At 47.0% G+C, this 13635-nt stretch overlaps 2 protein-coding genes across 2 annotated transcripts; both read right to left on the bottom strand.

Annotated features, from left to right (window-relative positions):
- Window positions 1-1618: 1618 nt before the first annotated feature.
- On the bottom strand, window positions 1619-2841 carry LOC101622118 (keratin-associated protein 29-1). The gene is made up of 2 exons (XM_012726038.1): window positions 2013-2841; window positions 1619-1974 (listed from the first exon to the last, which is right to left on the bottom strand). Exons 1-2 carry the CDS (start codon window positions 2839-2841, stop codon window positions 1619-1621), a joined length of 1185 nt encoding a protein of 394 aa, XP_012581492.1.
- Window positions 2842-9570: 6729 nt separating this feature from the next.
- LOC101620004 (keratin-associated protein 16-1) lies at window positions 9571-11064 on the bottom strand. The gene has a single exon (XM_004684202.1). The coding sequence runs from the start codon at window positions 11062-11064 to the stop codon at window positions 9571-9573; it is 1494 nt and encodes a 497-aa protein (XP_004684259.1).
- Between the last annotated feature and the right edge of the window lie 2571 nt (window positions 11065-13635).

Genomic DNA, 13635 nt, shown 5'->3' with positions numbered 1-13635 from the left:
GGGCAGTGCTCAGACTGCCAGTCTGATTGTTCCATCACAGATGATTCTGATGGGGAAAGTTTCAGGGCCCGTAGTGTGAGTGTGACCTAAAAAGTGTAGAAACTCTTTAGAAAATCTTCCCAAGGAGGGCCCTCCCTGGTCGTGCACCGGGTTAATGCACTGCAAAAGAAGCTTAAGCCACTTCTGAACTAGTTGAGTTCGATCCTGCCTGCCCTGGAGGAGGTCCACATGGCGTGGCAGACCTCTCCTGACCCTCCCGCTGCTCCCCTCAGCAGTGTACTACGTTGATCTGCCTGTTCTGCTCCCCACTCTATCCCTGGTGAATTCTCTCACCCTCCGCATCTCTGGCCTGTACCCCAGTTCTGTATGAATAAATAAATAAATCTTTTTTAAAAAAATCTTCCCAAGGAGGGGACGGATCCCCTCCACCACCACCACCCACCAGGCATGAATTCAATTACAAGACAATCAAGCATTGGAATGGACAAGCGCTTGCAGTAACTTTATCAGGATTCCTTCCATGCCTGGGATTCTTTGAGGTCCCTGTACACCCTGCCTTGACCCATCATTATTTGATCGTTTGCTCACTAACATGTTATCATTCTCTGAAGTCCACAAGCATTCAAATATATAATGCTGCTGAGAAAATATACACACCAACAGGATAATTGGTATTCCCCTGGAGAGAGAAAAAAAAAAAAGGCTGTCTTCCAAAGGGCATAAGAGGCACACTCACTGTCTGGATAGAGAGATCAAGTCTTAAGCCTTGCAGATTTTGTTAGCATGGGTGAGCCACCTCTGGGGGTTGGTACATGTTTGCAGAATTTTTTTTTCTCAAAACTCCCCCAGGTTTTTAAAATTGCTCCCCTCCTCTGCACAGAAATATAAATAAAGATGCGGCTGTAAGCGTGTTCAGACCAGGCAGAACACTGTTTATAAAAGGAGGCTCAGATGTTTCAGGACAAGTTCTAGGAGGCCTAATAAATGTGTTATTTAAACTGCTGCCAAGTGTAGGCATTTGCCCTTAAATTTCTAAAGAGTTTTTCATTTTATTTAAATTAGACAAAATGATCATTAAAACCAGCTTTAAGTGAATTCGCCCTTTGCTTTTCTCCACGGCCAAGACCTCGTATTTCTTTTCATCTATGGCTTCCCTGGGCGATTTCTGTCTCGGGCTCCCAAATCTTCCACTGTGAGGAAACTGAGGCATTTATCTCAAAAGAGCTCTTGGGGGTGGAAAGGCTGGAAGCCCGGGAACCGCCTGTCCTTACTTGCCTCCAGCTTGGGCATCTGTAACTCTAGACACGGGTTACCCACGCACACTGTCCGGGGATGCCCCCAACCCCCACCCCTTGTTCACTTGTGACCTGAGGGCATGTATACAGGGCTCTAGGGAAAGGAATGAAACACACCACAGTTTATTCATGTTTAATCAGTCACGGTTTTATTAGCAGTGGGCAGCAAAGGAACCTTCTTAAACAGCTGGGAAGCATCAAAAGAAAGCAAAACTGGAGAGGAGAGTTTGCTGGCGTGAAATGAACTGACAACATCAGAAGTGCAAGCTGTGGCGAGGTCGGTGCCCGCTGCACGTCAGTCTAGCTCAGGAGAACATCTCGACTCAGCGCCCCTGGACCAGCGCCTTGTCAGCAGCTGGAGTGGACGCGGCCAGACTCAGAGACAGGTGAGCGAGCAGACGGCGCAGTGCTTGGCCAGAGGTGGACGCCAGGGGGGCTCCACGGATGTCGCAGGCCCGGGAGGAGGCGTGAAGGCCAGGGAGTCGCCCGTCCTCCATCAGTGAGCTGTAGCCTGACAGACGCTGGACTTGTGACCAGGTTGGCAAGAACCTGGCGAACAGGGGTTGTTCTTGCAGAGACTTGGAGGAGCTGGTTGCAAGCCACTGGCGCCACCACCAGGGGGTCTGCCGAAGCCTGTCACGCAGCAAGTCGGCTGGCCGGGAGGGGATCTGCAGCCGCTCTGGCCGCAGGGAGGGGGTCCACCACAAGCTGGCTGACCGGAACTCCCGGGGTCCTCGGAAGCTAACTGGCAAGGGTTCTTTGCAGAACACGGGGGCTGGCAGCTCGCTGCAGGCTGGCAGCTCACCGCGGGCTGGCAGATGAAGGACATGGAAGGGACTGAGTGGCAGTGAAGCGCCTGGCAAGGGGAGGACATATAACAAGTAGGGTTGCAAGGACTGAACACATACATCGACGGCTGGCAGGGAGCAGGCATGGAGACAACTGACTGGCAAGTCTTGAGGATGTAGCAGATGGGTTGGTAGTAAGTTGGTGGGCAGGGCTGACCTTCGCCACTGACGGGCTGACCTAAACCCGCTTGGCTCACCCCACAGGCAGCGGTGGGGCAAGACCTCTCAGGACAGGGAGGTACCTCATAGCGGGAGTTCGGGCAGTCTTGTTGGTCACAAGCTCCCTGGCGTGACCCAGGCACACAGGCAGGTTCCTGGCAGGAGTTCTGTTGGCAGGAGCTGGCTTCACAGCAGCTGGTGGCTTCCGAACAGGAGAGTTGGCTGGAGCCGACCGGGCAAGAAGACTGACCAGCGCCGGGTTCATAGCAGGCCGTGCAGGAGCAAATGGGTTGGCACACAAAACCCACACAAGAAGTTGCTGGAAGACAGGTAGGTGGGCAAGAAGCAGCTTCGCAGTCGCTTGGGGCATGGCTGGATGCCTGGCAGTTTTTTTCGCATGTAACCAGTTGCCATGTTCTGCTCCGGCAGGAGCTGGGCAAAGAGAGCCCTCTGCGGAAGCGACCAGCGTTTGAGTATATGGACATGGTGGGCACCGTGGCACTGGCCGCGGCATCTCTAGGACAGCAGCTGTCCGCCATGGCGCCTGTGTAGACCTCGCCGGAAAATGAGGCCTCCAACACGTGGGGGCTTTTATAGTCCCGCTGGCCCGACTTGGGCATCATTCCTTGTTATTGTTTCCACTCATTTGCATACAAACATCTGATTAGCAAGCTTCCAGCCCGGAGATGTTGTTCCCAACTCTGCAAACTCGTCTGTTGAGTTGGGAGTTTGCTTTGCCCAGTTTGGATTCCTTGGTGCTCCTGGGATGAGCTGTTGCTTTTACAGGCTGTTCTCCAGCCTCCCCGAAGCGGCCCTTTCCCGCACTAACCTCTCATCAGGAGGCTGCGGCCCAGCCAGCGTGGTCAGGAATGCAGGTCTGCACCAGGTTCAGCCAGGAAATGACCGTGACCCAGCGGACGGTGGACAACATCAGATGGCAAATGGGGCGCCCCAAAACAGCACTTCATCGTCTCCACCTCTTTCTAGAGCTTCCCATTTGCCTTTCCTGAAGCTTCACTTCACCAGAACCACTGCTACTACAGACAGCGGAAGGCGCTTCCACCAACAGCTTACTCAATGCCACGCCCTTGCCTGCATTGTTTATTCATTCTTTGCAGTGACCTTAGTAGATCAGGTTGCCTTCACTATGTTAGACGTAGCAAAACTAACTCAGGAAACTTAAATCATAGTCCCCAAATGATGCAAGTTACAAGGGGTAGAAACAAGACTCAAACCTTTGTGCTGACCCCAAAGCTCTGATCTTGACCACTATTAGATCGCCTAACTCTGTGGGGAGGTGGGATCCCCATTGAGTGACTGCAGGCTGACACTGTACAGCAGAGCACTACTGGGGATCACCTGCCCCCCTATCATCAGCTAGCTCAAGCTGGTATGGACCCTCACCTCTACTTATTAACACACTCAATGACATCTTTGAACCTGGAAATTTTAAAATAGCAGTGGAGGATTAAACTCATACTGTGATGTCAACAGCGTATGATGAATTGCATAAATATAAAAATGCAACCACCAGAAGGGATTTAAAAACAACATTGCAAAGTATTCTGAGTGTTAAATCAATGTCTTCCCAGAGAGACTCACGAGCAGCTTCCTCTGGGCTTGTCTCCATCACAACCTACTTGAATCCCACAGGCCCTGGCACAGTTCTCCCTGGGCTCCCCCGGGCCTGGCTTCCCCTGGACACATGACACAAAGTCCAATCTTTGGGAGCCGGACAGGGCTGGTCTCTCTGGCTCTACTACTAACTCACTCTGTTGGGCACGTTTGCTCATGACCCAAATATTCATCCATCACACTATGGTTGCTTGGGTTGATTTTGTTCTTATTGTCTTGCCTCACAGTTATTGAAAACTCTAGAAGGTGATTTTCAAAATACCAGCTATGAAATGCCTTCGTCTTGACACTTTCCTCACCCTCCTTTTAATGAAAGAGAAGTTTTCTGATCAGCGTAATGCCCGGAAGAAGCCCCTGGCCTTGTCACCAAGATGTCCCCACTCCACCATGGTTTCTGTGCTGCAGCTCCAATCCTTCCTTATCACCCTACTAACTATGCAAACATCAGGAATCATTCTACTGTCTTGTTCTTGACTATCTCCACCCCAAAGCTCTCAACTTCCCAGAGGAAATGTTTTTGGTCTTACTATATAAGTCAATCAAGTGGGACTGTGAGACATGTTGGCGAACCCTTGTCAACGCCAGTCTGAAGAAGGGGCAGCCTCCTGTGCCCGCCACTGCCATGCTTGTGGCTTTGGGACAATCCATCTTTCCACTTTTCTCGGATTCTGTTCTCACCTCCCTTCTTCTTGAAGAAATTCTCAATAGTGTTCAAGCTTTCAGCTGCCAGATAAATATGGTCTGTTTTCCATGATGGCTATGTACATCTGGTCATCACAATGTCTACTTTAAATATCGATGAGTTTGTCAGTTGTACCCTTAAAAGCTGGGGGAGAGAAAGAAGTATCTCAATAGAGAGAACCTTTCATTTTGCTGTGATTCAAGACACAAAACACCTAGTATATCAGCCGTGACCATTTTGTTATGACCACATCAAAAATACTGTGATGCTGAAGAGCTCAGGATTGCACAGTACAGAGTTTCATGCTACTTATTAGTTCTGTGATTATCCCAACTTTTTTCACTCAGCATTCCCATATATCATCCCCATATAGTGTGTACACACACACACACACACATATATGGTTTTGGGTAATAATCCCAAACACCATAACCCAAATATTGAAGTCTCAGAAAGTCAAAATCCCGAAAGTCCAGAAAAGCACAATCCCAAAAGAACAAGATCAAAAGATATCATTCCAGAACACTGCATTAGTTGAAATGTACTTACATATTAAAAGGGGGCAGGGTTTTGTTGAGAAACACATAAAAACGCCATAGATCACTTCATAAGCCATCTTGCACAGTAAAATGCATGGTGTGAAGAGTTATCTTTCGCAAATGCAAATGCACATGGAACAGCCCTCTTCCTTTATGGATTTCACCATCTACTGTGCTTTGCAACACTTGCGGAATCTCCACACTGGTGACTTTTGTTCAGGCCACTGAGCTTGTCTATTTCTTTTTATTCTCTGATTGATGGTGTTTTTTTAAAGACCAGTGTGGTGCTATGTGTGAAAGGGCAGGAAATAATTCAGCAGGAAAAAGTCTTGGGTTTTCTTGACCTGCATTTTCACTTCTTGACTTTCATAATTGCAACATTTGGGATTTCATAATTTGAGTTGTGATTTTAGGGATTTTGATCTTTTGGCATTGGGATGTTAAGATATTAAACTTTAAGGATTTTGACCTTTTGAGACTTCAACATTTGAGATTATGGTGTTCAAGATTGTTTTTGGAATTATGATTGGTTCCAAATATATATATTTGTGTATATGTGTATGTACATGCATGCATGTTAGTGTATGTGTTATTTTTGAACTGTGTGTGTGCGTGTGAGGCTTATTTCTGTCAACTAACATTATATTGGTTGTTGTGGCACATGGTCATTGTCCAGTCATTTTCACTACAGCATAATATTCTTTTTAAAGTTTATCTGTTCATTTGTTATTGCATCATTCTTCATTTTGTGCATTTTTTTTATCTTGGTTGTAATCCCCATGGACTTCCCACCACCAATTTGCCCATGTGCTATCAACATTGTCCTGTGAGCTTTTCTCCTGCCAGGTTTGCTCCTATTCCCCTCTCCACCCCTGTAAAATGTCTCTGGTTTATAGTTATTCATTGGTTTTCATTTTTACTTTATTACAATTGCTTTTTTTTTTCCTGATTCCTCATGCTCCTGCTATGAGTGAAACCATCCAGTATTTTTCTTATTCTTTCTGGTTTATCTCACTAAATATGATCCCTTTCAGCTCCATCCATGTTGCTGCAAAAGACATGAGTTTATCTTTTTGATTGCTGAGTAATATTCATTGTGTATATGTACCACATCTTTTTAATCCAGTCATCTATTTTGGGGCATTTGGGTCAGTTCCACATCTTCCCTCTTGTAAATAGAGCAGCAATAAACATGGGGATGCAGGTGTCATTTTGAATCAGTGTTTTTGTGTCCTTTGGGTAGATACCTAAGAGTGGGATTGCTAGGTCAAATGGAAGCTCCTTTTTCAGCAATTTGAGAAACCTCCAAACAGCTTTCCATAGTGACTGGACCAGTTTGCATTCCCACCAGCAGTGTAGGAGAGTTCCCTTTTTCTCCACACCCTCACCAACATTGCTGTTGCTAGTCCTTTTAATATGTGCCATTCTCACTGGTGTGAGATGGTATCTCATTGTGGTCTTAACTTGCATTGTCCTTATGACAAGTGATGCTGAGCATTTTTTCATATTCCTGTTGGCTGTCTGCATTTCCTCTTTGAAGAAGTGTCTTTGTAGCTCTTCTGTCCATTTTTTATGGAGTTTTCATTTTATTTTTATTGAGTTTCAACAGCTCTTTGTATATCTGTGTGATCAGTCCTTTGTCATTAGTATTGTGTGCAAAAAATTTCTCCCAATCAGTGGGGTGTCTCTTTGTTTTGTGTAACGTCTTTTGCTGCACACTGGCTCTCTAACTTGATGTAGTCCCAGCTATTTATCCTTTCTTTCACTATCCTTGCTTTGGGTGATGTATTTTCAAAGATGTTACTGAGGTATATATCATGTAGTGTTTTGCCAACATTTTCTTCTAGATATTTTATGGTTTCGGATTTTATGTCTAGTTCTTTAATCCATTTCGAGTTGGTTTCTGTGTATGGTGCAAGGTAGTAATCTAGCTTCATTTTTTTTGCACTTCACAGCCCAGTTTTCCCAGCACCGTTTGAACAAACTTTCTTTGTTCCATTGCATATTCTTTGCTACTTTGTCAAAAATAAGCTGCATAAAACTGTGGGTTTATATCTGGATTTTCTATTCAAATCCATTGCTCTGTATGTCTATTCTTGTTCCAGTACCATGCAGGTTTGATTATCATGGCTTTGTAGTATAGCTTGAAGTCTGATAGTGTGATGCCTCCATTCTCTTTCATTTTATCAGGAGAGTTTTGGCTACTCAAGGTTTTTTGTGATTCCATATAAATCTCATCAATATTTGTTCTATTTCTTTGAAGAATGTCATTGAAATTTTTACTAGAATATTATTAAATCTGTATATTGCTTTTGGTGGGATAGCCATTTTAATTATATTAATTCTTCTGATCCATATCTTTGAGTCTTCTTGTATTGTATTTCTTTTAACAGAGTTTCATAATTTTCTTTGTATAGATTTTTTACCTCTTTTAGGTTTATTCCCAAGTATTGGATTTCTTTGTTTGTTTCAATTTGTAAAGGGGATTTTTTTTCCCCATTTATGATTGGTTGTGTATAGGAAGGCTACTGACTTTTGTGAGTTGATTTTATATCCTACAGCATAATATTCTATTGAATGAACATACCACAGTTTTCTTGCCTCTGCTGATGGTCACTTGGATTGTGGCCCTTCATATTCTTTATCTATAAAATTGAGGGGGAAAGAAACTATATCTCAAATAATTACTATGATTTACCTGAAACACCAAGCCCATGCTTCACACAGAGACTTTAAATCCTGCCCAATTCCTCTCTTGACCATAAAAGGAGAGAAAGATAAATCCCAATGACCTCTGTTCCCAATACTGATGTACAGGATAAGTTTCCCTCTGACTTTCTACCCCAGAGGTTCATCACACAAGGGCTCTCCCTCTCTCTAAGGATGTTCTCCATGGTGTAGAGACATTGCAGGTCATCACGCCCAGGGGGTGCCACTAACATCTAGTTGGTAAAGCCCAGGGATGTTGCTTGGTGTGCTTTCTTGGCACAGGACAGCCTACAGTTCACAATAAAGAGTCTGTCCAAATTATCAATAGTGTTAAAGTTGATAGTGCCTGTGATTAGGATAATCAAAGTTGCACCATGAGGACAAAGGATAGCACGTTGTTCATGCACTGAGTATAAGCAGTTGACTACTTTGAAGACAACTTGGTTCTTAGAGATTGCTAGAGTCTATGTATGGAGTTTTCACAAAGAATAAGTTTTATAGGGACTAGGAGAACATAAGCAAAGCTCTTGAAAAGGAAATCCAGGTTACTTCCTTATTATAAGAATGACACCCCACTTGTTTCCATTCCTTATGGACCTCAAAAACCAATGGATTTTTCACCAAGTCTCCTTATCTCCAAGATCTTGCTCTTCTATTCGGTTTTCCCAGCCAAGGTCAGAGGAGAATTCCAAAATCCAGTGTTCTTTATGGTTCCTGTCACCCCCCACAGGAAGGTACCCTCATGCCTTCATGTCAGCCCTCCACCAAACTCAAATGCCTCTGTTGAGCATACAAGGCTCAAACAGAGCAGGTCACTGTCCACTTATCTGACCTCAAAGCTTCTCTAAACACACCTCTGTCCCAGCTTCACCTAATGAACAGTGTGCTCACGAGCCCCACTTGTTTGCATATATTTCCTCCACCTGGTAAGATCTTCCTTCCTGCTTTCTAGCCAGTTAATTCCTACTTGTACTGAAAGACTCAGCCTCAGTATCATTCTCCCCAAGAATCCTTCTCTGGTTCTTCCATGCCCTGCTGAACTCACAGGGCCTGCGCTCACCTCTTCCAGACTTTGCACTATCTTTCTGTCTCCTCCTCAAAGAGTGAACTGCCTGAGAGTGGAGACTGAGACTTTTATTTTCTCAGGCCCAGAGCCCAACACAGTCTCTGGCACTTAACTGCTATCTAGTAAGCTGCTTGAGTGGATGAATGGATAAATGAGTGAATGAATATGGTTGCCCTCAGAGACAAAGAAATTTAGCCAATGAGAATCTGCCATTAACAAGAAAGCAATGAGAACGTGTCACTTCAACTTAGCCACATTTATTAGACAATTAAATATCTTCACCTCCAGGAAGAGGTCCCCAAGGAACATGAGTGCACCCGGCAAGGGAGCATATGCCTGAGGACAGAGCAAAATATTTGCCAGGGGAGACTTGAGGTGATGTGGCAACAGGGTTATTTCTCAGCTCGCTTGCAGCAGCAGATGGGAACCCAGAATACCCACTGTCAGTACCGAGGAAGCCTTCGTTTGGACTTTGAGGTACTGACATTTCTGATGAGATTTCTGAAGCATAAGCAATGGCAAGTGATAGTGCAGAAAGAAAAGGATGCTAGCTACGTCAGCATGCGCTTTGGGCGATGCGGTCAGGTTTCTTTCTTACTGGTTGCTTGCTTGGCAGGAATCTATGGCTGAGGCCAGTTCAGCAGTCTGCAGACTTAGTGGGAGCTGGCTGGCCCTTCGTGGTCTCACAGGTGGTTGGGCTCGCAGGTTTGGCATCGGGACACTGGCCAGGATTGACTTCAGGGACGTCCCCCTTGCAGGGTGTGGAGTCAGCACAGTCAGATTGGCTGGAGACGGATGGCTTGATTTCTGGCTTACAGGAGTCAGCATTAGTCAGGCGGGTGCAGACCGGGCGGTAAGAGACCGAAGTGATACAGGTAGGGCGGCGCAGGATGGAATAACAGGGGCGGTAACAGGCAGGGCGGAAGGAAATGGACGTCACGTATGGCTGCCTGTAGGTGATGGGTCCAGAGCAGATTGGACGGCCGAACGGGCGGTAGGGAACTGAGGGCATACGAGGCTGTTTGTTGGAGCTGGGGATGTAGAAAGTCCTAGTGCAAGTAGGTTGGCAGATGGCAGAGGCAGAAGACCCTGGGCGGCAGCAGAGAGGTTGGCAGGGGCTAGATGGGCAGGGGACGGGCTCACACGAGATGGACTGACAGCGTTTGACTATGTAGCAGGTGGGTTGGCACGGGCTGGGCACGCAGACACTTGGTGGGCAGGGGCTGGGCTCAGGGCAGATGGGCTGGCAGATGCTGGAGATGCAGCATGGGGGCTCTTGGCAAGTAGTGTCATCACAAGAAGACTCGCAAGGGCTGGAAACACAGCAGACAGAGACGGGCTCACACATCAGAGCCATGTAGGCCGCTGGTTGGCAGATGCTGGGCTCTGAGCAAGGTGGTTCACAAGGACTGGAGTCACAGCAGACAGGCTGGCAGGTGTTGGCCATGGAGCAGACAGATGAACAGCAGCTTGGGGTGGGGCACACCGGCTGACAGCAGGCAGGCTCACAGATCATTGCCTGGCAGGAACTGGGCACAGCACAGACAGATGGACAACAGCTGGGCTCACAGATGGGCTTGCAGAGGAAGGTCTGGCAGGTAGCAGGCATGCAGATGATTGGCTGGCAGGAAGGCTCACAGCACAGAGGCTGGCAGCAGGAAGGCTCACACAGGGTGGCCTCACAGCACACGGGCTGGGGGCAGCTGCTCACGCAGGAAGGCTCACACAGGGTGGCCTCACAGCACACGGGCTGGGGGCAGCTGCTCACGGAGCAGGGCTCACACAGGGTGGCCTCACAGCACATGGGCTGGGGGCAGCTGCTCACGGAGCAGGGCTCACAAGGGGTGGCATCACAGCATACAGGCTGGGGGCAGCTGCTCACGGAGCAGGCAGGCTCGCAGATGGTGACGTTACACATGGGCTGCACACAGCTGCTCATGGAACAGGAGGGCGGGCAGCACTGTGGGTCACAGCCGGATGAGCCGCAGCTATCTTGGCAGGTCACCAGTTGCCACGTCTGGGTCTGGCAGGAACTGGGCAAGCAGACTGGCCCTCCACAGGTGACATCACTGGAGCAGAGAGAGATGGCTGGCACGGAGGGACACTTCCTCGAACAGCAGTTTCCAGACATGGTGGTGGTGCCTCTGCTCCTTGTGAACGCTGAGAGCTTGCTGCCTTGCTGGGCTGCTCTCAGAGGCCCTTGCTTTTATACCTCCTCCTTGGCTCATGCTGCTGTGGGCCCCTGCATCTTTTCCTTGTTCCTGTTGGGGCTAGTTTTCAGAGGAACATCTTATTAAGCCACTATTTGTTGATCTGGACATTGTTTATCTGACCATAAAGAAGCTGTTTGTTTATTGACCTGCTAAGTTTGGTGTCATCAGAGCTACAGGTCATCTCAGTATAAGCATCATTGCCTCCAAGCCGAGTGGTCTGGATTTCTGAGCATCACGATGAAGGGCAGAAGGAACTTATAATTAATCTACCTTCTTGTCCTCTGTACCAGGTCCTGGACTGGACAGAGGCATGTCTCCGTGAGTAAGACCCACTCTGGTGGGTTTCTTGCTCTAGGGGCCGGACAAGCATATAGTGACAATCTCAACATAGACATCCATGGATTGGTATAGAGGAGGAGTGATGAGTCTTGCAAGAGAGGGTGTATCTGGACTAAACCTTAAGGGACTGTTTTATAGCAATGAGCTTATTTAAAACCACAGCAGGTCCTCCCTGGTGGCACAAGGTTTTAAAGTCTCAGCACTATCAAGCTATCACTAGCTACTACAGCATGAGTTCGATCCCCTGCCAGAGACGCCACCCACATGGCACAGCAGATCTCTCATCTTTTGCCCACTGCTCCCCTCAGCAGTGTACTTCAGTGCATCTACCTGTTCTGCTCCCCACTCTGTCTCTGTTGAATCTTCTCAAAACCCCATACTTCTAGCCTGGACCCCAGTTCTTATATGCAAAAATAAAACCATCAGCAATCCCAGGTGGCATATTCCTCTTCTGCCATTCTGGGCAAAGAAAAGGAAGGGGGGTTGGAATAAGAGTCTGTCACTTGCTAAACATCACCCATATCTCTTCATCCAGGGCTGCTCTAGCACCTTTTCACCATTGTGTCTAGACACACCTTTCTCAGGAGCCCCATGCTGAGAAAGGTCCTCCACCCTATACTGTGAGCAGCCCTGGGAAACACTTAACCTACCTTTTCTGCTTTTCCTCCCCATTTTCTTTCTATTCTTCCCGCACCTCAAGTATTCAGGAAAACCCCAGAGTCAGTGTTGCCCTTGGTAATTTTAACTACCACTGAAAGAAAAGCACCTTCGAGACCCAAAGAAAACACAAAGGTTTTTTCAAAGTGTTGTGTCAAAAGTGTCCCAACTGAGATAGATATGAGGTTGGAAATGAACCCTGGGTTTCTAAATCCCAACACCTCCCATCTTGGCTCAGTGAGGGGCCTAACTGGCCTCCACCATGTATTTCCAACACCAATGTGAAAGGCAGGCCTTCCTTCAGAACAGGTGAACCAATATGCCATGTGTGCATTATCCTTCCCTTCATTTATTAGCTTCTATAATCACTCATCAACTTCATTTTTGTTCATCCATCCAACTCAATCATCATTGGTTCTGTGTGATGGATACAAAGAGAAAAAAAAAAAAGAATTGCAAATTTTTGCCCCCAAGGAACCCAAATTTAGAAGAGTGACCAGTCATTCAAAGCAATTATGGCACAGTATACAGACAAGTGCTACAATCCATGGGCGAGTATTTGGGTGCTCTGGGGACAAACAGGAAAAACACCCACATGGTTGTTGGAAATTAGGAATGTTTCTCAAGGGAGAAAATGGAGAGCTGAATCCTCAAAGGAGAAAGATGGTGGCGGCAAAGACAGGAAAACAAACAGTTGTGAAAATCAAAGACACAAGAGCATGATCCATTTGGGAAGCCATGGAGGGTTCCCGAGTCAGAATGAAGTGCAAGGGGACAGGAAGACACAGTGATAGGACTGGACGGGCAACGAGGCTCTGGGTCATGAAGGGCCTTGTGGATCTGAAGCTGGCTTTTATGCTGACACCTGGGGGTTTAATGCAAGGGAGTGACTTGATCAGATCTGACTTGGGAAAGCTCTCACAGACTATGGTGAGGGAGCTGGTAAAGGAGGGAGAGTCTGGGGGTAGGTAGACCTGGAGGCTCTATAGGCCCATTAACCGAACACTTCATGGTGACAGCTGAAACTGGACAGTGCTTTGAGACTACAGCAGTAGTAACCAGAATCTGAAGGACTCAGTGGCTGAAAGTAGGTGAGGAACACAAAAAGCCAACCTTCAAGACGTGGCTCTCAGGCAGGAGGAAGATGAGGCAGCAGAGGATCTCTCCACAGCACGAAGCCCTGTCTTTCCAGCTCTTCTCTCCACCTGATTTTCTTCCTCAGCTAAGCTAGCAATGAAATACCACATGGAAGTGGTCCTTCTCCCAGTGACTCCCTGAAAACTCTCTCAGCTGAGAAACTAAGTAATGTCATCTGTTATATAGGGACATAATGTCCTCAAAGAATCCTCCTCCTGCTAAATGACATGGGCTGCTTTTGTCAACTATCTAGTTCATTTCTAGTTTGTTTTGTTTTGTTTTTTTAAAGCTCTTATCTCCCTAGACATTATATAAGCACCTGGCTGGCAAAGATCATGTTTTTTCACTGATAGACC

Source organism: Condylura cristata, unplaced genomic scaffold, assembly GCF_000260355.1.
Source record: "Condylura cristata isolate star-nosed mole 26May11 unplaced genomic scaffold, ConCri1.0 scaffold00017, whole genome shotgun sequence".
NCBI classification, from domain to species: Eukaryota; Metazoa; Chordata; class Mammalia; order Eulipotyphla; family Talpidae; genus Condylura; species Condylura cristata.
This window is presented reverse-complemented; position numbering and strand designations above follow the sequence as displayed.